The 21894-nt window shown below is 35.2% G+C and overlaps 1 protein-coding gene across 4 annotated transcripts in view; it reads left to right on the top strand.

The window, feature by feature from the left end:
- Positions 1 to 20456, top strand: part of FNBP1L (formin binding protein 1 like) — a 50997-nt gene extending 30541 nt beyond the window's left edge. Inside the window, exons 3-16 of one of the 4 annotated variants that reach the window (XM_084291367.1) lie at positions 348 to 401; positions 1937 to 2084; positions 2480 to 2542; positions 4152 to 4256; positions 4794 to 4922; positions 6514 to 6660; positions 7320 to 7523; positions 10020 to 10178; positions 13419 to 13433; positions 15397 to 15506; positions 16154 to 16286; positions 16769 to 16863; positions 17365 to 17513; positions 17901 to 20456. In XM_084291367.1, coding sequence (XP_084147493.1) covers positions 348 to 401; positions 1937 to 2084; positions 2480 to 2542; positions 4152 to 4256; positions 4794 to 4922; positions 6514 to 6660; positions 7320 to 7523; positions 10020 to 10178; positions 13419 to 13433; positions 15397 to 15506; positions 16154 to 16286; positions 16769 to 16863; positions 17365 to 17513; positions 17901 to 18079 — 1690 coding nt within the window. In that variant the 3' untranslated portion in view covers positions 18080 to 20456. Of the gene's footprint in view, positions 1 to 347; positions 402 to 1936; positions 2085 to 2479; positions 2543 to 4151; positions 4257 to 4793; positions 4923 to 6513; positions 6661 to 7319; positions 7524 to 10019; positions 10179 to 13418; positions 13434 to 15396; positions 15507 to 16153; positions 16287 to 16768; positions 16864 to 17317; positions 17514 to 17900 lie in introns of all 4 variants that reach the window. The other 3 variants (XM_084291365.1, XM_084291364.1, XM_084291366.1) reach the window with 3 other exon arrangements.
- The last annotated feature ends 1438 nt before the right edge of the window (positions 20457 to 21894 follow it).

Below are 21894 nucleotides of genomic sequence, written 5' to 3'. Positions count from 1 at the left end.
CTACCTGGGCAGCCTGCTCTGATGAACCTGCTTTGGCAGGGGGGTTGGACCCGATGATCTTTCGAGGTCCCTTCCAACCCCTACAGTTCTGTGATTCTGTGAAAAGGCTGTTAAATAAAGAACACTTTTTTATGTCTAGTCACTGTGGAATAGAGGTTTTAAAGTGCTTATGAATATATTGTTCTAGGTCAAAGTGACTTAGGACTTTGTTAAGTTAGGGATCCATACAAGATTACAAAGGGAAGTCATTGAAATTAAATTCCTTGTTTGTGCAGTTTACTGTATGTATGCCTTTTCAAAAGACATTCTAAAGTAGTGTACTTTTTTTTTTTTTTCTTCCTTAATAGAAATCTGGTTAAGAAGTACTGTCCTAAACGTTCATCCAAAGAAGAAGAACCCAGGTAAAAACACACATTTCAAGTTCTATGTATAAGAAATAAGGACTGCAATATACTCTATTTACTTGTCTCTTTAGGGACTTTTATTTATTTTGTTTAAGAAAAAATAGTGAACTGGCTAAGACAACAAAAGAATTCTGCTTGGCTTTTCACACTTCTGTTGTAATTCTTAATCATGAAGCATCACTTCTGTTTCATTAGTATTTTAAAGTAGTAAACATGGCAGGCTGTACTTGCTCTGTTCCAAATTAGTCTTCAGCGAGCTGAAAGTCTGAAAGCAGAAGTTTAGTATGCTCTGTACATGCTACTGCATTTTGTTGTTATTGTTTTTTAACAGAAGAGCAACGATTACCCTTAGGCTATGGTGCAGTAGACTTTTCTTCAGTGTATTTGTATTGCAGTACGAATATAGCTATTCAGGTTTGAGACTTGAGAATAAACAAAACTCTTATTTTTGGCAAGGAGAGCTTAGGCCTCTTAAGCTGCTGACTTGCTTTGACTCCAGAGACAAAATAAGCTTGTATGATAAATAATTATAAAGTTGTTTAGCATAAATTGCTCCTCTACAGTTAAACAAAGAGAGGTGCTTGTTTTGCTGTCCATATCCATTACCATTTTTTAATTTAGAAAAACACAATACTTTATTTCCTTTAGGGATAAATACTTATGAATGAAAGAATGTGGGCTAAGTTTCAGGTTGTGACCAGAGCACATGCTGTGCGCAGAGTGCCTGGGAATCTATGCTAGGATTTCCTCTAGCTTTTTTGACTCTATTTAAAGATCCTGGGCCACAGGGAACGGGATTTCTAGTTCTAGGATGGCGTATAAATTCCACAAAGCCAAGCCTGTGGAGATGGCAGTATTCCACAGTTAAAGAGAGAAAGACGTATATTTTAATGTGGTGCCTGTTTTTTTTTTCTTTCTTTCTTCCCTTCCACACACACTTTCTACCCTTTGCCCCTCCTCTTCCCCCCTTTTCAGTGCCAGCCATAGTGGCACCTTACTTCCAGCCAGGAGGTGGGCAGGCAAACAGGCAGCTGTCTCCAGAGCTCATAGCAAACTTGTTCTGTAGATCATCCATCGGGATGCATTTGAGTGGTATGATTGGCATGTTCCAACCTCAAGACTACCAAGTACATCATCTCTGCAACAAGTTCAGCCGCCAGGCCTAGGGACGTATATATCTGTTCCCAAGCTCAGGCCTCTCAGTTGGCAGCTTAGGAGATACCACTATACTACAGGGCTTTCCAGGTAGTATTCTTTTTCTTTCTTTTCCATCCACAAAAATCCATGTTCTTATAAAATGTATTTGAAGAGACATTGCAACATATAGTACGTGCTAGGCTCAATGCAGGCTTTCCCGATTTTCATTTCTGTTGTAATTCAATCATCATTAAAATAAGGTTTCTTGTAAAATGCATCTGATTTTTTCTTCAATTTAATCAGGAGCAAAGACTGTGTTAAAGGAAATTATTATAAAACCAAGCGCTATCTCACTTTTTGCATATGTCTATTTGTGTGTATGTGCTTTCTGTCAGGTTTACTTCATGTATTGCCTTTTTTAACATCCTTAATGAGCTGAATGACTATGCAGGACAACGTGAAGTAGTTGCAGAAGAAATGGGACACAGAGTCTATGGAGAATTGATGAGATACTCTCATGATCTAAAAACTGAGAGAAAAATGGTAATTTCTATATTTTGATTTTATAATAGGATATCAAAATGGATGTCTTTGAATACTTTATTTATCCAATTTCATGAACTCAGCAATAAATATGTTTTGTAATACACATAATTAAAGTTATTAATGTATTTCTATGTACTGGTTTACTACAGTTATTAAAACCTGAGAATTGATACCTTGGGAGACAGTGCTTACTGGTAGCTTTTTTGCCAAAGTAAATTTCATATGTGGTACTGTTCTTGCATCATTAATAATAATGTCTTCCAAAGAATACTGGTAGCTACTGGAGATGTGTATCGTGGTGCATCAACTAGAGCACAAACTAGATAATGGTAATAGTAATAAAAAAGAATATATATATATATGTAAATCAAACTTATTTCTGGTGTTTTTAGCATCTTCAGGAAGGGCGAAAGGCTCAACAATATCTGGACATGTGCTGGAAACAGATGGATAATGTGAGTTGGGGGGGGTCTATCACATTAATAATACGCAATTTGTAAATGGAACTGATGTCAGCTCCCTTGTTTAGACTTTAACATTTAGTTATTTTATTGAATGGCCAAATCAGACTTAGTAACGCCCAAAATACATTCCAAAGTGTTTGTAGTTCACTGCTTAAAAAATTCTTTTGCAAACAGCCATTTAGTGTGTGTATGTGGAGACTTAGTATTTATTCAGCGTAAAGAAATTAGGTTTTAAAACAGGTACAGACTTCATTCGTTGCTTCTCAGTGGGCTCCTGTTCAGTAGTGACAATTTATTTCCATGAAGATGAAATCTTAAGTATTTGACTTGCACTTGAGGGCTTGTTATATGAGGTCTCTTCAAGAATACCACTGTAAGCCATGATCCTTTCAGGATTTAGAATTACATTTCCACAGAGAAATGCAGAAAGGAAATTTCTCTAGAACAGTTTATAGGCAGTGGTTTTAATGATTAGAAAATATAAAACAGGTATGTTCACGATGCATTCTGATATTCTGCTGTTTCTATGTCTCTGAAATTTATTGTCTTTGATCCAGATTATTGTGAAGCAAAACTGGAAAAGTGAATTTCTGTTTTGTTGTTGTGGACTCAGATAAGCAATGTCTTGGGTCAGTGTCATGTCAGAGAGGTTTAATTCATGGTCAGATGATCAGAATAGAAGCGGGTGTGAAGATGCTGAATAATACTTTAAAAAAAAGATACTTGAAGATATCTTTCATCCAGATAATTCCCAGAGTTCAGTTCAGTCAATCAGTTGTGTTCTGTGCATGGTATTTACTTGAGTGCAAGGTGACTGAAATTCATACAGCCTTTAAAGGGGCACATTAACCTCAGTTGCCTGACTCTGCTATGAAGCAGGAGTGCAGTGCTCACACAATCTCTATTGCCTGTTTGACTCTAGAGATACTAACATCTTGAGCTGCAGAAATTTTTCCTACAGCAGCTATCTGGACAACAGCCAGATTTATTTAACATCAGGTATATCGAGTACTGTTGTCTATGCTGCTTACAGCTACGCCAGTTGAGATGAATACTGATGATAATGGATGAATATGCTAAGATCTCATAATAGAGATAAATCCTTCTGTTTACCTTCAGAATAATTTAGTTGAATTTATTGAATTAAATTGAGTGTTTAAGATGTTAACTTTAAATTTTACAAATATAATTCAGGATTTGAGTTTTTTGCCTACCCTCCCCTAAACTTCAGTTATTTTCCCCCTAAACTTTCATTTAGGTTATTGAAGTCAGGCTAAACAGTGAACTTACCTGTTTTCTAATTTGCTGATGTTGTTTGTAATAGGTTATCTTGTATTTTGGTTTTCTGATATTTTATAGCGTAATTACAGTTGCTTTCCAGTTGCTACTTAAAGGAAACAGTTTGTATATAAAAGACAGTTGAATATATTTGATACTTGTTGCATGCTCCTATGAGAACAGTGTGTTTACTTAAATAAAAGTACTTAGAGAGTTTAAGGTCTTCATTTAAAGGAAGCTTTGATATTTAGAATTCAAAGTTGCTATACAAACCCAAAATGGGATAGTGGCTGTAGGAGGAGTAAGTTTGTCGTTTTTTTAGAGCAAAAAGAAATTTGAGAGAGAATGCAGAGAGGCAGAGAAGGCGCAGCAAAGCTATGAAAGACTGGACAATGACACTAACGCGACAAAGGCTGATGTTGAAAAGGTAAGAGCAGTGCCGTGGTTTTTTTTAATGTGTTTTGTTGTTGTGTGTTTTGTTTTTGTTTTTACTCTCCCTTTTCTATAAGCATAATTTTTTTGTATGATTATCATCAGTATTTGCACAACATTTTTTGTATAAAATTATGTACAAAATATGTTTTCCTATTGCATGCAAAATCAAAGGTACAGTAAAATGTAAGAGTGCAGAGAGAGTATGCTTCATTATTCTCAAGATGATGCTGAGTCAGTTATTTTCTTCCTTTTCACTTCTATGTTTTTGGATATGTGTTTAAGCAGTGTGGCTAAAATGACCGTTGCTTTCTCTATATGTAACTAGATGTAAGTTGTCAGTATAAACTAAGGGTCGCATTCTTTCTATTTCAATTATAAGGGCATAAATTTCAGTGATGATTTTGATTAGTGTTTTTACATAGTTGGTGGTAAGGTAAATTATAATAATGCTATAATGCTATCATATAATAATGCTAAATATCATTGAAAAGCACAAGACAATTTTGAATTGATAACACTTTCCTACTAGGCTAAGCAACAGTTAAACCTGCGCACACACATGGCTGATGAAAACAAAAATGAATATGCTGCACAACTACAGAATTTTAATGGGGAACAACACAAACATTACTACATTGTCATTCCTCAGATTTATAAGGTAAAAAGTAAGAAAGTATGACTGGTGTTCTTTAAAGGGGGAATTAGCTTTTATATGTCTCTCTCTCTCTTTTTTTTTTTTTTTAGTGTTATAGTAGATCATTTTATGAGGAAATTAACATAATCTGATACAGTCTGCATTTTATCACAAGACTTGCTGCTTTCAGTAATTATGCTTAGACTTGCAATGGAAATACTCTTGAGTTTTTTTATTAAAGTTTTGTATTTTAGAGATGTGAAATATTACTGAAAGGTACAGTAAAATAAAAATTTGCAACATGAAAGCAAATGTTTAAAACAATCATTTTAGTAGGGTTTGATAACTAGTTCTCTCTTTTTTTTTTTTTTAAATTCATTGATCTCAGAGTTGTAGAAAAGCACACAGCTATTAGTGACTTTGTGGTTTAGTCCATCTCATATATCAGGTATATACTGGGTAGATTTGGAGGCAGAATTCTCCCTCCTCTCCCAAGCGGTCATTGCTTTATCAGTATTAGTAGCAATCCATAAAACTCTCTAAAATAACAAAAAAGTAAAAAGTTAAATTAAATCAGTACTTTGAATCTGGAAAAGGACTATTTCTAGGTGCTTTGTATAACTATTAAATTTTGTTTGATGCTTTCAAAAATAGAGGCTTTCCAACATTAGTTTAAAGTAAAATAGTTGGGGGCCATCAGCTGAGGGAGCATTCAGACACCTAGTGGTCTGTATGTTCAGCCATGTGGCTGTCAAAACTGATTCTGAGATGTGGAATTAGGAAATGAAAGGAAAGTGAAAATGCTGACTTCATTTGAAGATGTATCAATTTAAGAATGCTTCATATTTTCTCAGCTGATTAAAGAATTTGTTACTATTTTAACTGGTAAGCAGCACTTCAGCAGATCTGTTATTACCAAACTGAGGGAGTTATTGCAGTCAAGTCCTGGGAGAAACAGCTTGGTTGACCTTGTATCTTGGATAAGAGTTTTTGTTTATTGCTGTATTTCCAGGGTTAAAGTCCATTATCATTGTGAGATGTATGTTTTCTGAAATCTCCAGTAAAAACATGAAGTCCTAGTCCTATTTTTTCTTGGGACTACATTTTTTTTATTACTTCCTTGAGAGTGTTGGCTATACATTATACGAGGTATTAATTGGAGAGGATAAAAGTAAAAGCAAAGTTAAAGAAGATGAGATTTCAGGTGGATATACCTATCACCAGAGAAATTATTTTGAAGTGGAAGGAGAGAGTGAGGAGATGTAGAAACTAGTAGAATTTTTTCATTATAGTTTCCATTTTTGCATGAAACAAATATTTTTAACAAGTAGGTGGTTGTAGGCATTATACATAGGCTTTAAAAAAGAATAGAGTCCAGTCCTTCACACCATTTAATAAATGAGTATTGTCTCATTGTAATCACTGTTCTGTGCATCTTAAGTCTATGTCTGAAATGACTTAATTAGCTTCTGTTTTGTAAGGGAAATAAAAAACACTGGGAAAGCACAGAAATTCTGTACTACACTGTGGTGACCACAGTAACTGCATACATCAGGATCAGGAAAAAATCCATAAATAAAAACTTCAATAAAATAATCCTTCTTTGTGCTTGCAGCAACTTCAAGAAATGGATGAAAGAAGGACCATCAAACTCAGTGAATGTTACAGGGGCTTTGCTGACTCTGAGCGCAAGGTTATTCCGATAATCTCTAAATGCTTAGAAGGGATGATCCTTGCAGCAAAATCAGTTGATGAACATAGGGTAAGTAGAATTGAGCTTCTTATTAAATGCACATGAGTAAAGGAACTGATACAGATGCTGTGGAGAGTGACATCACTGTTTAGTCTAAATGGTAGCTTCAACCATTGCTGGTGTCTGTTTTCTTCATGTTTTATTTCTTTCCTTTGATCTGAAGATCTTTAACCATGTTGTGTATGATTTTGGACACATAGCATTGGGTATCACGAAACATCCCAGAATACCAGCATGGTTGGTATCTTCTCTGGTATGCATGAAATCATACAAAAGAGTGTTCAGTTAACACCCCGTTAGATCTTACTGTATCTAGTTTATGATTGTTACCTTAATTTCAGTGCTAATGTTGAAGGATTAGACGGTGGAATAGTAGCTCGGGCCTAAACCATGTTCTGTTTTAAATCTGTGAGAACCAGAGGGGACTATTTGCTGGGTTCTGAATAGCAGGGTTTACTTTGATTTGCACTGTTAGTAACACTACCGAGAAAAAAGAATATATGCTGTCTTACATTGATCTATCTACAAGCAGGCATTTTGTGTTCTCTGTTTCCCACCTGTGCCATCTTCGTGCTTAAAGAGAAAATCTGTCTCCATGTTTCCCTCTCCTTCTCTCTTGATGGCTTTGCTTGTTTTTCTTTTTAAACTCATTAATATCCCATGTTTAGGACTCCCAGATAGTGATAGACTGCTTCAAATCTGGTTTTGAACCTCCTGGAGATTTTCCATTTGAAGATTACAGTCAGAATATTTACAGAACTATCTCTGATGGAACCATCAGTACACCAAAGCAGGAAGGAATGAGAATTGATTCAAAAACTACAGTGGGCAAGGCTAAAGGAAAGCTGTGGCTGTTTGGAAAGAAGCCAAAGGTAACAATTTTGAAATTACTATTTGGAAAATTAAAATGTAAAGATTCATGGAAGCAGCAATTATTTATTTTACTATAACTTTCCCCTTGCCCTCCACTGTCCTTTTGAAGATGTACAAAGAGATCTGAAGGTTTGGGTAAGGTTGGATATTTATCACATTAAAAATGGGGAAAGCTTTGCAATTTTTCTTCTAGTCCTGGAATGTTTTTTATTAGGTATTTGATATTCTGCATGGGTTTAAATAGTGTAAATAAAAGTAGCTTCCAATTTCTGTAATTTTTAAATGGCCATAAATACTTTTTCAAATTGCGTAGAAGAGTTGTTGATTTTGAATGTCAAAATAAACAAAAAAGGTTGCGAGGGAGAGGTATGGTTTGAAAGCGGGCAGACTTCAGATCTCTTTAATATTACAACAAGCAACCTGCTTTTAACTGTCGTGTTTTATATGTGCTTTTATAGAGGAATATTATATAGATTTTTATTAAACTTGCTAGCTTTGAAAACATTTAAGTTTGCCTGAAGAAGTTGAAACTTACAATACCTTACTGATAAGACATACTGTTGAAGCTCCATACACGTAAATATCCCAGAAGGAATATTACTAAGAAATAAGTAAAAAATATTCCTTAGCTTGATGGAAAAAAATTGAAAGCAGAGGAATTGCTCCTTTCAATTGATGCTTTCTGTGCTAGGTGCCTTCATGGATCGACAAAAAAGGTTTTCAATACAAGCATGAACTAGCTATATAAATGAAGGTACATGTTTAAATTTTACGCTAGGATTTTAGTTAGTATTAGAACATATCAGAAAGTCATTTTAATGATTCCCTCACATTTCAGTGAGGTTATTTTAACACTCCAAACCAGTATTTGCCACTTATTATAGAAAACTATTCTTACAGCTCATTAGTGGTAGGATTTTTTTTAACCAATTGATATTGTTCCAAGCAAGCAGATCTCTACATCTCCTTCTCACTGTTTGTTACATAACTGCAGCTGTGTTGAAATGAAAATCGATTATTTACTTCTCATGAAGCATAATTAATGTTTAATAGTAGCTTATCATTTCAGTGCATTAGTATATTTATTGTGTTTGGCTGCAGAGATGGGTGGGATTTAACCTGTTCTGAGATCATGACTACTAGTTTGGTAATAAGCCATTTTCCCAAGAATTTTGTGCAATCCCCCTCCTCCTGCTGTGGACAGTGAAGCAGTGAAAATCTAAATTGGTTTACAGTCTGAATGTTGGCTTTTACTGCAGTTAAAAGAAATTCCTTTGCATGATGATAGATGAAGAAAGCTGACAGTATTTTTTTTTCCTACTTTTTTTTTTTTTTGGTACATAGCATTCAGAGACTCACCCCTACTGTTTCCTATATGGAATCACAGAAGTACATATACGTATATGTACTACGTGCACCTCTTCCTGAAATACCTAGAGGAAATGGAAGATTATGTCCGTTTTTTTCTCCTACTTTTCTGGGGAGGGATGGATGGATACACTTCAAAAAAGCAGCAGTTGGGAGCAAAATATCAAAATATATATAGATATATAAAATATTAAAATCTGTATTGTAACAGAAAAATACAATTGTAAATATTACTGAAAATTTAAGAAATACATTCTTTTATTAGCTAATATAAGGACACCCCCCCACACACACACACACACACAAACACTTATTTACTGTAAATGGGGTATTTGTGGTAGCATTTGGGCCTTCATTTAACTGGAATTATGTCTGGTCTTGGCTTCCAGATGTACATTTACCTATTTTTGATGTTACCAGATAGAAAAGCCTTTTGGAAAGGGTATTAATTGTGCAGCAGAGGAAACAGAAAAATTGAAATGGGCAAAAGCAGCAGGGGTATAAGAGAAAAAGTGAGAGAAGCAATTTTTTAAAAGGGGGGGAAGAAATCAGAGAAAGCTCTAGGGATTATGTTGATTAGGAATGCCGTTCAGCCATTATTTAAGTCCAATTTGACTACAGAGATTGAGTATACTTATTTTTAAGTCATTCTCCATAGATACACGTAGTATTTCTATTTACATAGCTTACCTGGTAAGGTGAATCAAAATGTATTGATTCACCTTACTGTTCACCTGGTAAGGTGAATCAACACGTGAGCAGGAATGCACAAGCTTCCAGAATGACTCTAACTAAGGTTCATTTAAATCATTTGTAAGGGAAAAGAAGAATTAACTGTTCTAAGAGAGGATATAAACAACTTCAGAATATTTTTTGGATCTTGTGGAAGTTGAGTCTAAAGCTTTCTTGAATATTCCTTCATTCTCTGAACCAACCTCTAACTCTGAAGTTGTCATGAAGATTCATGACAGAAACCTTTGAAAAGCAATGCAGTTGTAGTGTAAATGTGTCTGTGGAACGTTACAAGGTGTTTCTGTGTTGGATGGAAATTTTATAAGACAGACTTTTCATTTTAAAATCACTTTGAACATTTGGCTTATTTATTGCTTTCTTTATTTCCACATTAGCCACAGTCCCCACCCCTAACCCCTACTAGTTTATACACATCCAGTACTCCTAATGGGTCCCAGTATCCCATATTCTCCATTGAACCAGTGCATTATTGCATGAGTGACATAAAAACAGGGAAGCCCAGAATTCCTTCTTTCAGAAGCCTCAAAAGAGGGGTAAGTTGGATAACAAGTTGAAATGCATGATGGGCTATGAGCAGTGTGTTTGTGATGTGGCTTTTCTAATGCTCTTCACCCTCATTATAAGGCTTACTCTGTTTAAAGTAACACTTCAGCTACAACGTCACTTTCAGAATACTTCTTTTCATATTACATAGACCTTACCAACATATTAAAATTAAAACAGAAATACTCTTTACAGCATTTCCAAATACCGGTGCCTAAAATAAAGGTTTTATAAAGAGGGTGCTCAGCATGTGTTTTGATACCTTTTTTCATTGTTGTTCACATTCACAAATGTTTTCCTACCATCATGGAACATATTTTTGCAGTAATTTATCATTGGGTATATATATAGTCACTAGAAAAATCTGACATCACATCTTATTGCTGACTTTTAATTGAAATAATAGTAACTGTTGACAAGACTGAACTAAGAGAAGTTTTGTTTATCTTTTGTATATCAAAGGCTACAGCACATGGTGCTTGCAGATTTTGAAATAGTGAAATATTTTAACGCATTTTATGATTGATTGTTTTTCGTCATCCTAGGTCTGTTTAGGTAAAGTTATTGAAAAATTACTACCAAATGCTGCTTTCTGAGATTAATCAGTTCATTTACTGATCTATAATGGCATAATCTGCAAACAGATTTTGCTGGAAGACAGTAAAAGGGAATTGTTATGTGGTTTTCTAGCAACATTTATAGTTCTAGTGTAAATGTACTGGCGCTTTCCTGTTATGTTGGAGAAACACAGGCTGCCCAGTTTGTGTGTGCTATGATATAGATCCACATAATGAGGTAATTGGATGCATTTGATTATATTTAATTCATGATTTGCTCATATTTGAAAACAAAATCAACGTGCTGTCTCATATGCATTGAGAAAGGCTGGATACTGCAGATGTAATGTGGAGATCAATGCACAACAATGTTGTATTGCAGTAAGCAATTCAGAGGCTCTCTTGCTGTCATTCTGAACCAAAATGAGGTATATTTAAAATTTATTCAAATTTTACATTTATTTTCTTTAAGTCATGTTGTGGTATCTTATTTCAGGCCCCCAGATATTTTTGAATAACCATTCTACCACCACCATTTTTAGAAGATTCTTGTGCTCCTCTAAGTGTTTATGGAGGGCAGTTTCTTCTTTCTCCTTCTGAATTACTTGTGTTGCAATTTATTTTGGTCATGAAGATAATGTTCCTTCTTTAGCACTCAATGTAGAATTTGATTGTACAGTTGCTGAAATAGCAGAGATTTTGATGACACCATTTTTTTGTTTATCACTAGATCTATCAACACCTGGCTCACAAATCAATACCTTACAATATTAGTAGTTCTAGAATCTCTTACTGAAGCAAAAGATCATCTCCTAGCAACTACACAATGCCCATGGAAACTGAAACAGTATTTTAATTTTTTATTCTTAGTAATTCATTGATCATGCTGTAAAACTGTGAACTTAATACACAGTACTCTGTAAAATTAACAAGGAGTGGTAGTGTCATACAAATCTGGATTAATTCAAATATCCCACAGTATCAGATACTTTAATCTCTATAAATCTTTGAGATGAACACTTCATGTTTTATTTTGAAATACCTTGCAAATATTTTAATAGGTAACACATATATCAAGTGCCTTGAAATGTATACTGTAATTCTAGTAGATTGTGTGTTACAGATCAGATTTATCTTTTTAATACATCTTGAGTCAGTGATAAGTAGATGCTAGCGTGATTCTGTTTTGTCCCTGGAAAATGATGTCCAAGTAGTACTGACGGGAAGAACTGTCAAATGGTATTTTAATTTGTTTTGGCTTCTACTGAGATTTATCCATGAGTTGCCATATACCATATAATAAGCATACTAGTTATTTTGTTTTACATGCCCTGTATAAGATGTCACTCAAGGCACTAGAAATTGCAAAACCAAACTGTTATCATTCCGTACTTCATGCATTAGATTTTTCCTGTCACATGCTGTATAGAGAAAGCAGCACGCAGTAACTTAAGTTGTGACTCTATATAAAAGTAATAGGCTGTTGAAAAGTCTTAAGTGCAGCTCCTCCTTTCGTTTATTAGTACTGTTATTCTTTACTGTTTTTCTTTGAAGTCTTAACATTTCCAGGTAGTGTTAGTGCTTGTGAGAGGTCTTTGCTCAGTGCTACTTGATACATCAAATGGATATGTTGTATACATAAAAGTAGTTTGTTCTTATAGGCATTTTATGTCTGTCCTGGTTTCAGTTAGGACAGAAGAGGGAGGAGAGGAGAGGAGAGGAGAGGAGAGGAGAGGGAGGGTGAGCAAACGGCTGTGTGCCAGGTTAAACCACAACAGTGTCTTTGGACTTTATTGAGGTTTCTACCATGGTAACATTTGCAAAGGAGTGCCATTTTCTTTATGGCTAGAAATTCCAATTTGAAGTGTGTGCTTTAATCAACTGTCACAACAATTGTTGAAGGTCATAAATATTGTCACAGGTAACTGTATTCTAAGTTGCTTGGCCTTCCTCTGGAAAGGCTTGTACTAGGTCATTGATCTTCCAAATGCTGTGGCATGTTAAGCCAAAGCTTTGACACCTGTTTTATTTGCTTCCTCTAAGGATGAACTTGTAACTCTCTAAATGGCTTTATTTTCATCTAAGTAAAACATTTTTAGGATAGCAGCAATGACTCAAATGCGCTGTTTTCAGAAAGTAAAATTATTCACTTAAAAGGTCTTTGTTTATTGTAGTTCTGCTTTGATAATAACGTAAAACACTTGGTAAAAATTACCTTTGTAAAATTGATGGTAGTGGATTGTTAGCTATAATTAACAAAATATTTGCATATGGCTGATCAGTCCTTCATCATCATTGAATTCTGCTATTTTGTGTGTTGTTGGCTGTGTGTTCGTTTCTTCTCCCACAACAGAAGTTCTTTAAGCATATTATTTGAAGCACTAAAATTCAAAATTTGTTCAATGAATTTGTGTATTACAATTCTGTAAGTTAAACTACCCATTATCACCTAGTGACATTTTTAAAATCAGTAATGCTTAAAGCAGAAGTGCATTTCTGATTATTGTAATTTGCTGTTCTTGTGCTCATAGTAAAATGTATTTTTTATAATTTTAAAATTTTAATCTTTAAAAATATTTTGAAGATATGGTTTTAGGCATTAATCATTTTTGTAACTGGTCTTTGCATGTGAATAATTTCCCGTTTCTTTCTGTTTTCAAATGAACTGTGCAGTGGTCGGTGAAGATGGTAAGCCCGTGTGCTGATCTGTCTGCTGTACTTCTGCTAAGATAGCATGAAAGTAATCTTTTGAAAGTGTTTCCATATCATAACTGCTAAGTCAGGTGCTGAAATGCATCTCCAGACTTTCCACTCTCATACACAGTCATGTTCTTATTCATCCATGCCTAATGTGAGATAATTAGATATGATCCAGCTGCAACTAATTCTGTGATTTTGGAATTTTAAGGTTGACCAGTATTCATCAGCTGGTGATAATGGAAATAAAATAAAATAACAGCATAAAATAGTTATACAAAAAGAGTACAAAACTTGTTTAAAAGAGAAATATTGAATACTGCAATATTCACTCACTTGAATTTAACCAAACATTTGCAGGGGAGATGATCTTTTATGTTCAGGAGTATTAGAAAGCTTTTGTATTTGAAATAAATGAGGCTTTTATAAATTAAAAGCACATCTTAATATTATTATTTTGCAGAGTAGATCAGCAAAATTCACATAAGTAAGTGTTCTTCTGATTATTACTGTAGGAAAGGTAGTTTTAACTAACATTTAAGGAGCAATCACACAGAGGATGTGATTATCTTTTTCTTTCCCTGTAGCACGTAAAAGCACCTGAAAAGACTTTTCCCCAGAAAGAAGAGCTCTTGCTTTATTTTGGAAACAACATATCTTGATTATTCATCTTTTATGGTGTCTTGTATTCCCTCCTTAAAAAGTAATTAGATGATGATTTTACAAGTGAAAAAGAACCAGGAAGTTGAGGGGCAAGAAGATCTTAAGAGGGGGACATATCTAGAACATTGGAATTAGCATCTGAGCCTAAGGCTGCTTGTATTAAGATCTTGACAGTTACGTTTCTGTCAAATTTCCTCTTGTGAAGAGAAATGTCAAGTTCAGTTTACCTCTGAGGAGGGTTTCTGTAATGGCAAGCAGGTTTTTTGGGCTAAAAATAACTTTCTTATGCAACTAGCACAAAAGTAATGTAACTTTCTCTTATTAATAAGTGTACTGTATTTCCTTCTTAAAAAGTAGTGTAGGTGTCTGTCACCCAAAGGGAAGAGTTGGCACAACATATTCACAGGATATGTAAAAATTTCTTCCCATTCTTAATACACACAAGTCCTTCCATTCTTCATACACACAAGTAACCCTGGCACAAGCTTAGACTATAACAATAATTGGTCTTAAGAATAAAAAAAAAGGGGGGGGGTGAGGGGATTGTGTATGAAAAGTAACTTTTTTTTTCCTCACTGAAGCATTCTTTTTTATAATTAAAAAGGTGATGTAGAATATTTAACCAAGTTTCGAGTCAGTAAGAAATTTAAGTCATAATTTTCATGATACAAATTCTGTGCTCTGTCAACTGGTTTTATGCTAGGTAAAAATGTATCACAACTTTGTAAGTCTAATTGAGATTCTTGTAATATGTTCTCTAGCAAGACTGATGAACTTCTGAAAGGGAATTACAATGCTGTTTTGTAATGAAGGTCCAAATTATGGTATTCTTCTTTTGACAGCATCTAAATAGCCATAGAAAACATAATCCTAGGAAAGAATCAATTATGTACACACTATTATTATATACACAACTGAGACTTTTGTTCTGACTGAAATTACTGTTAGTAATTAATTCTGATTTTGCTAAATCTGATTTAAGGGTAGTAGATATAACAGAGAGGTTCATGGCTCAGCTTTTCAGACTAATTATTATTAAGCCTAGAAATTACTAATTATAACCCTGAGACACCTATTGCAGAAGGCAAAACGAACCTTAAATGAGTGACTACAAGCTGGCACCAAAAGCTTGCATTTATTCTGTTGTGGTCTTTTAAAGAGCTGTGCGTCAAGTAGAGAGTTTTTAAGAAGGTCCATCCTGCTTCCAGTGACCGCTGTTCATGTGTGGGTATGTCAGTTCAGCTGTCTCAATGTGTGTGTGCTGTTTCTTTAATAGCATTCATATTTGCAGGGCCCTGCACTAGAAGACTTCAGTCACCTCCCTCCAGAACAAAGGCGCAAGAAACTGCAGCAGAGAATTGATGAACTCAACAGAGAACTACAGAAGGAAACTGACCAAAAGTGAGTGTATTTTTTTTTTTTTTTTTTTTTTTTTTTAGAAGTTCATCATGGGTCTCTCTATGTCTGTTTCAATTGAAGTCCTCTGCTTAAGCCAACAGCTCTCAGACGTTAGGAGAGAATATGCTATTACAAGCTATTACAAAGCATTTTTAGTGGATGCTTTGTTTTATGTAGATTGTTATCATCACCTCCTCCTGCTGCTTCACTATAATACATATTTCGATCCTAATGTTGCATAGGAAACATTGGATCTAAAAGCATGCCGTTAAAGAAAAAAATCACCGCATAGGTCTGTTGAGCAAGAGAGCTGCAGCTTAGTGCATTATGAAAAGAACATAATTAATATTTAGGAAATTGTGTATAACAGTACAGACAACAGTGTTGACACTACATAGAGAAGAGTTGACAGTTGGATTCCTTCCATGCTAAACATGACATGAAAAAGTAAAGCAAAATGTTAAGATGACAGAATGGGAAAAAGAGTTAGGTGTGTTAAAGGGAGCTGTAGTTCCTCATGTCTGTGCTTAGGATCTAGGAACTCTAATCATGGGTCAGGCTCTCATATACCTAAATATTATTTTAGCTTTAATGAACCAGTACAGATGTTTGTAATTGTATAATTATTGTGGGGTTTTGTATACTGTTAGAGATGCCCTCATCAAGATGAAAGATGTTTATGAAAAAAATCCCCAGATGGGTGATCCAAGCAGTCTGCAACCAAAATTAGCTGAGACAATGAGCAACATGGACCGTCTTCGGATGGAAATACACAAGAATGAGGTGAGAATCTAAAACAATTATTCAGAAAATATAAATGAATGGTAATGGTGTAGTTTGCTTTATGGATTATAAATGTTGCAGTCATGAAACTACTTGGTTTAACAATAAGCTCCCAATACAGTTGTCCCTAGGGTATGCTATTTTCAGGTATGTTAGTCTAGCTAGAATAAGGGTATACTTTATTAAAGATGCAAACTGTTGAGAAGAATTTATTAATTATTTATTCTGCAATTCATGGGAGATTAAAGTTTTTTTTTCCTTACTACCTAACTCAAGTATGGAGCATAGGCTAAGCAGAGAGGATTAGATTAATACTTCATATGGAAATAATTACAAGATTTCATGTGTGAATGCAGTTTCTTTGTGGCTGTGTACTGACAACTAAACAGTGTGCAGTTAAGTGCATTTTTGAAATGGTTCTTGCTGGTTTAGAATCAACTTTTGTCTTGAAACCAGTATTTGTCTTTTTTTTTCCCCCCCAGGCCTGGCTCTCTGAAGTTGAAGGTAAAGTAGCAGCCAGAAGCGACAGGCGGCACAGCAGTGATATCAACCACCTTGTAACACAGGGCAGAGAGAGGTCATTATTCTATCTCTACTGCTTTCTTATCTTATGCTAGAATCAATACATTTGTCTGATAGTTAAGAGAAGGTGATGGTTATTCCTTATGCTCTGAAAGTTTATTTTTCTAGAGGAAAATCTTACTGGTTCTGAGCACTAGAGCTCACTTCACATCATTACGGTAGCACAGAAAAATTGAGTCTAATGAAAACAACCACTCATTATTTAAGAGACACAACCAGTGTCTCTTAAAGTGAACTCTTTCCATTCCATAAGGCTCATCATTTTTCTGTGTTTTGTAGAGACAGGTATGTCAAAGTTATGTGTTTTTGTAGCAGAATTCAGTCCAAAACCTTTGTTAGATCAAAACATTTTCAGAAAATCACCTCCAGGAGCAAATATAAACACTGTTAACAGGCCTTCCCAGAACAATATGGTCTTACCCTTCTGTGATGCATGTTCGGTGTTTCAGAACTAAAAACTCCGAAGAATCCTCACATTCCAATCATTATATTACAGCCCTGAAGGGAGTTACACGGATGATGCAAATCAGGAAGTTCGAGGCCCACCACAGCAGCATGCACATCCAAATGAATTTGATGATGAGTTTGAAGATGATGATCCATTACCAGCTATAGGACATTGCAAGGCAATATATCCCTTTGATGGTAAGGTTGACAACATACACTACAATTCCTTCAGTAAAATGTATGGATTTCTTTTGTTACAGAGAAGAGAAGTAAAATGATTTAAAGTAAATTAAGTTTTATGAGTAACTAGTTGCTTATAAGATCTGTGGAAATATTTTATAAGCAAGCTTAATTCATATGCAGTACTTTTCTGCTGTTTTAAGATAAATATTAGCACAGCTACTGGCAAATATTCAGCTTTACAAATAAGACAAGGTTTTCATCTGCAAGCCTGTTTGACCATATGTTCTCTTGCACAGATTTTTTGATACTTCCTGTTTATATATAATCTGTAAACTATGGTCTGGAAAAAAGACTTGAAATTCTGTCTGCACATTAAGACTTCTTTGCCTTTTGTTTTCCCAGGTCATAACGAAGGCACTCTAGCAATGAAAGAAGGGGAAATTTTATACATTATTGAGGAGGACAAAGGAGATGGGTGGACAAGAGCTCGGAGACAAAATGGAGAGGAAGGCTATGTACCAACGTCATATATAGATGTAACGCTAGAGAAAAACAGCAAAGGTGCAGTAACCTATATCTAACAGTAAACTGGCAGCTTACAAGTACACATTCCGCAGGGAAAATAGTGGACAAATAGTAAGTCACACAGGTTCATGGAAAGCATTAGAATAACAGAAGTGAGGAGGGGCCTGTTGTTTGCAATGTGAGTTTGCCACAGCTTTTTCAGATATGACAGCATTAAATTGGTCTACAGTTTTGGCCAGTGTTTTCTACTTTGTTTCACTGTTCCTGCTCTACAGAGAACTAAATCCAATTCAACTATTAAATGGAGAAAGACCAGGATTCCTGCTTGTTCTACACAGTACTTTGTTTGGTTTTATAGAAAACTGAAATTTAAGTTTTAAAGACTTCTAAGATGTACTGTTCCCATTTCTTAATTTAAACTATATATTTAAACCAGAGGTTTTTTTCCTCTAATAACTAACTGAACTTGGTTACTGAAAATTATTAATTTCCTTCCTTAGCAAATACTTGGCAACTTTCACCTCTTAAACAGGAAAATCTTTTCTGATTCTAAAAGCTCAACAGAGCTACTCAGGAAGAAACAGTATGATTAAAAGGACAGAAAGTCCACTGACCTGTGTTTCTCCTTCCCTGTCTGTGGTTGTAAAGTAAAATGTTGTGTACAGAACACAACTTAATGATTTTAACTCTAGATACCTTAAACCTAAAGAAACCCCACCAAAACTGAAACACTACCAAAAAATCAAACAAGCCAACACTTGTAATTGTTGATGATGTTTCACTGAATTTTAAGCTCTCTGCTCCGGAAAAGGGAATGATTTTATGTTCTTAAGTTGTGCCTGTAAGCTAAGTCTTTGAATTGCATAATGTTTAGTTTGAAATCAAGCTCTTGAATGTACAGTAATTAATTCCCTCACTGTTAATCACTGAGGTTTGGAAACTGCATTGCACTACTTGATTACTAGAGAAAAAAAAAAAAAAAAGAAAAAGAAACTAAGCTAAAAACTAAAAGCTTGTATTTGTAATGTGGATTTGTGGAAGTAATACAAGGCTAATGCATAGCCACTGAGAATGGCCTGTTAGATCTGAGCACACTTCTCTGTCTTCTAAAGGCCTTCAGTAACTTTGTTCTTTTCTTTTTCCTCTTGGACTGCAGGTTCCTGAAGCGGGTTTCTGAGAAAATGGGCGAGATCTTGAAGGAGGTTACATGCAGCTGCTTGGGGCGGGGGGTGGGGGGTGAAGGTATTAGACTGGGAGGCCCATTAAACAAGGGGAAAAGCTAGTTGCATGAATGCATGCAGACATACATTTAGTCACTAACATTCTTAGCATTTCCATACATAATTAAGGATGCATTACAAATTCTTAAATTCGTGCAGGAAAATAGCATTTCTTTACCAGAGTAAAAAGGCAACTGCTCCTAAAATTTTTTGTTTTCGTTGTCATAGGTGGTCCGAAGGGCACAAACTAGATTTTAGCTTGTGCAACATTTTGGTCATCTCATTTATACTTTTTTCCAACTCATGTAATTGGCAGTCATTTAGAACCATGTCAGTTACCAGTCTGCCTGTGCCACCTCCATGCTCGCCCTTAACCTCCTCTTGCATGCCTAGGACAGTCGGGCATGTCTGTGTAACACTTTTTTGACATCATTGCTTTTCTTATTTTGTAACAAACCATTCTGTTTAAATATCTTCAACACTAGAATTTTATCCCACTATCCATGTATGCTGCTATAACTTTTCCACAACTTTTCCACTGCAACCATCATTACATTCCAGTTTTTGGCATAACTGATAAGAGACCATAATGTATTTATGTTGATTTGGGGAAATAATACATCTCAGCTCTACCCTACAATCCAGTCAAGAGAAACTCCTAGACCTGTAGTCCATCTTCAGCACTTCAGTAACCTACTGTGCGCACTGAAAACGTGGAACACCACCAGAGATTCACCACTGCGAGCTAATGACTGTTTTCAGAAGTCGACTGCTTGCCATTCAAATGCTGCCTTAAACTAGAGTGCCTAAATCTGTTGTTTGCCAACACTACCACTTACAGTATCTCACAAAGGGCTTTGTGTCTCAGCTCTTTCCACAGTGCTGCAGCTGCTGAGGTAGCCACGGTAGGTGTTTTCTAGAGTTCTACATTACAGGATACATGGTGCATCATGACTTTTATACATTGGGACGCATATCTCTTAATTTGACTTTAATATTTTAAAAAATATTTTTATGGAACCTTTTAGTTTTTGACTATGAAGTTCCCATTTTAATTACTGCAGTGCTAGTCTGTTTCCAGGTGATGCTTCATTGTATGGACCTGTTGAAATTTGAGTGATACTTTGTAATGATCTATGTGCACTTTTACTTGTAAACAATTGAAATTTGGATATGTTTATACGTGTAAATATAGTTGTCTGCAGTGCCCCTATTGCTTATGTTGTCTTGCCTCCCATTTGTGGTTCTATTAATAACTACATCATATCTGATCTATTAGGGTGATAAGAATTAGACTAGCAATGTTGGGCAGGGGTGGGAGGGATACTTGCATCAAACAAAGCTTGTCAGCCCAGCCAACTGCTGTTTGGGGAAATGAAATAATAATCAAAACATCCTGTTTTCCTGGGGTCTGAAGCAATATTTGGATGTAGCAGTGCTGGATTCTTTTTAATTTCAGTGTTATTAGGAACTGTACTACGAGTAAAACTGAATTTGAGTGACTTGTGTAGAGGTTTATTCCTTTTGTTATGTATACCACTATTACACAGCTTGACCTAGTGTATTATGGGGGCTATTAAACTCTAAAGTTTAGATTTTTGGAGCTTGTATACAGGGTTATTTATATAATAATGTGACAATACTCAATACTGACAAAACTACTTATGTAGTTTTTGTTTTGTTTTAATTAGTGCTTTTTTATTTTAAAGCTAGAAGTTGGAAATGTGATCTGTGTATTTTCTGCTAAAGGGCCTGTGGTTTGTTTGCCTGGCTAACAGCCTTGCAGGTCAGTAATAACACTTCCTGGTAAAGGACTGAATGTTCTTTTCATGCTACTGTTTGTTTTTCTAAAACCAGGATTTGCTTCCTTTGGAGGCAGGTTGCTTTCATGAGGGATAGTGCAACTTGTTATGAGGGTTATTAAGCATAGGAAAAAAGTCATCTGTCCTTGCGTAGCTAGTTATAAATCACTTCTTCTAAAATTTTGAACGTGAATTGTCTTAACGAATCTTACATTTTCTAGTAATTTTTCATCTTTTTTTTTGTGCACATGTTGATTTCTTAAATGTTAAATGCTCTGTTTTAAAATAGTGTTCTCTGTTGAGAATATTTTCATGGAATAAAAAATCTTTTCATGGTCTAAATAATTAGTTTCAACCTTTTTCTTCTATTAAGATTGACAGGGAGACTTAGAGCAGCCCAGCCTAAACAGGAAGTTTGTAACCTGCTGTTGTGGTTCTAGAACCTTGGCACTGATTACAGATGGTGGGAACAGAATGCTACCCTTTTGGTACTGGTCATTTTTCTGGTTAGCCTACTCGCTATTCCAGTACTTTCAAATGCTGTAACATCTCACTCCAGAAGCAGGCATAATGACAAACAGTAAATTCAACACTAACCATAGTTCTTGCCTAAATATTTGTACAACTTCTGAGAACACTGAATCTGTATTTGACGAAGTAGAATTTGCTGCTAAAGCATTTTTATGTAAACATCATGCACCCTGATTATCTATGAAAAGTGCTAACAACTTACCTTTTGCTGTCATCCAAGAAAAAATGTAAGTACTGCTTATCAAAATGATTCACATCCATAGATGATGAAGCGAGTTTACCACATACATACACCCACATTTAGTTGTATTGGAAAGC

The sequence above is a fragment of the Netta rufina genome (genome assembly GCF_964035555.1).
Source record: "Netta rufina genome assembly, chromosome: 8".
NCBI classification, from domain to species: domain Eukaryota; kingdom Metazoa; phylum Chordata; class Aves; order Anseriformes; family Anatidae; genus Netta; species Netta rufina.
The sequence above is the reverse complement of the archived record's forward strand: the minus strand, read 5'-3'. Positions and strand labels throughout refer to the sequence as shown.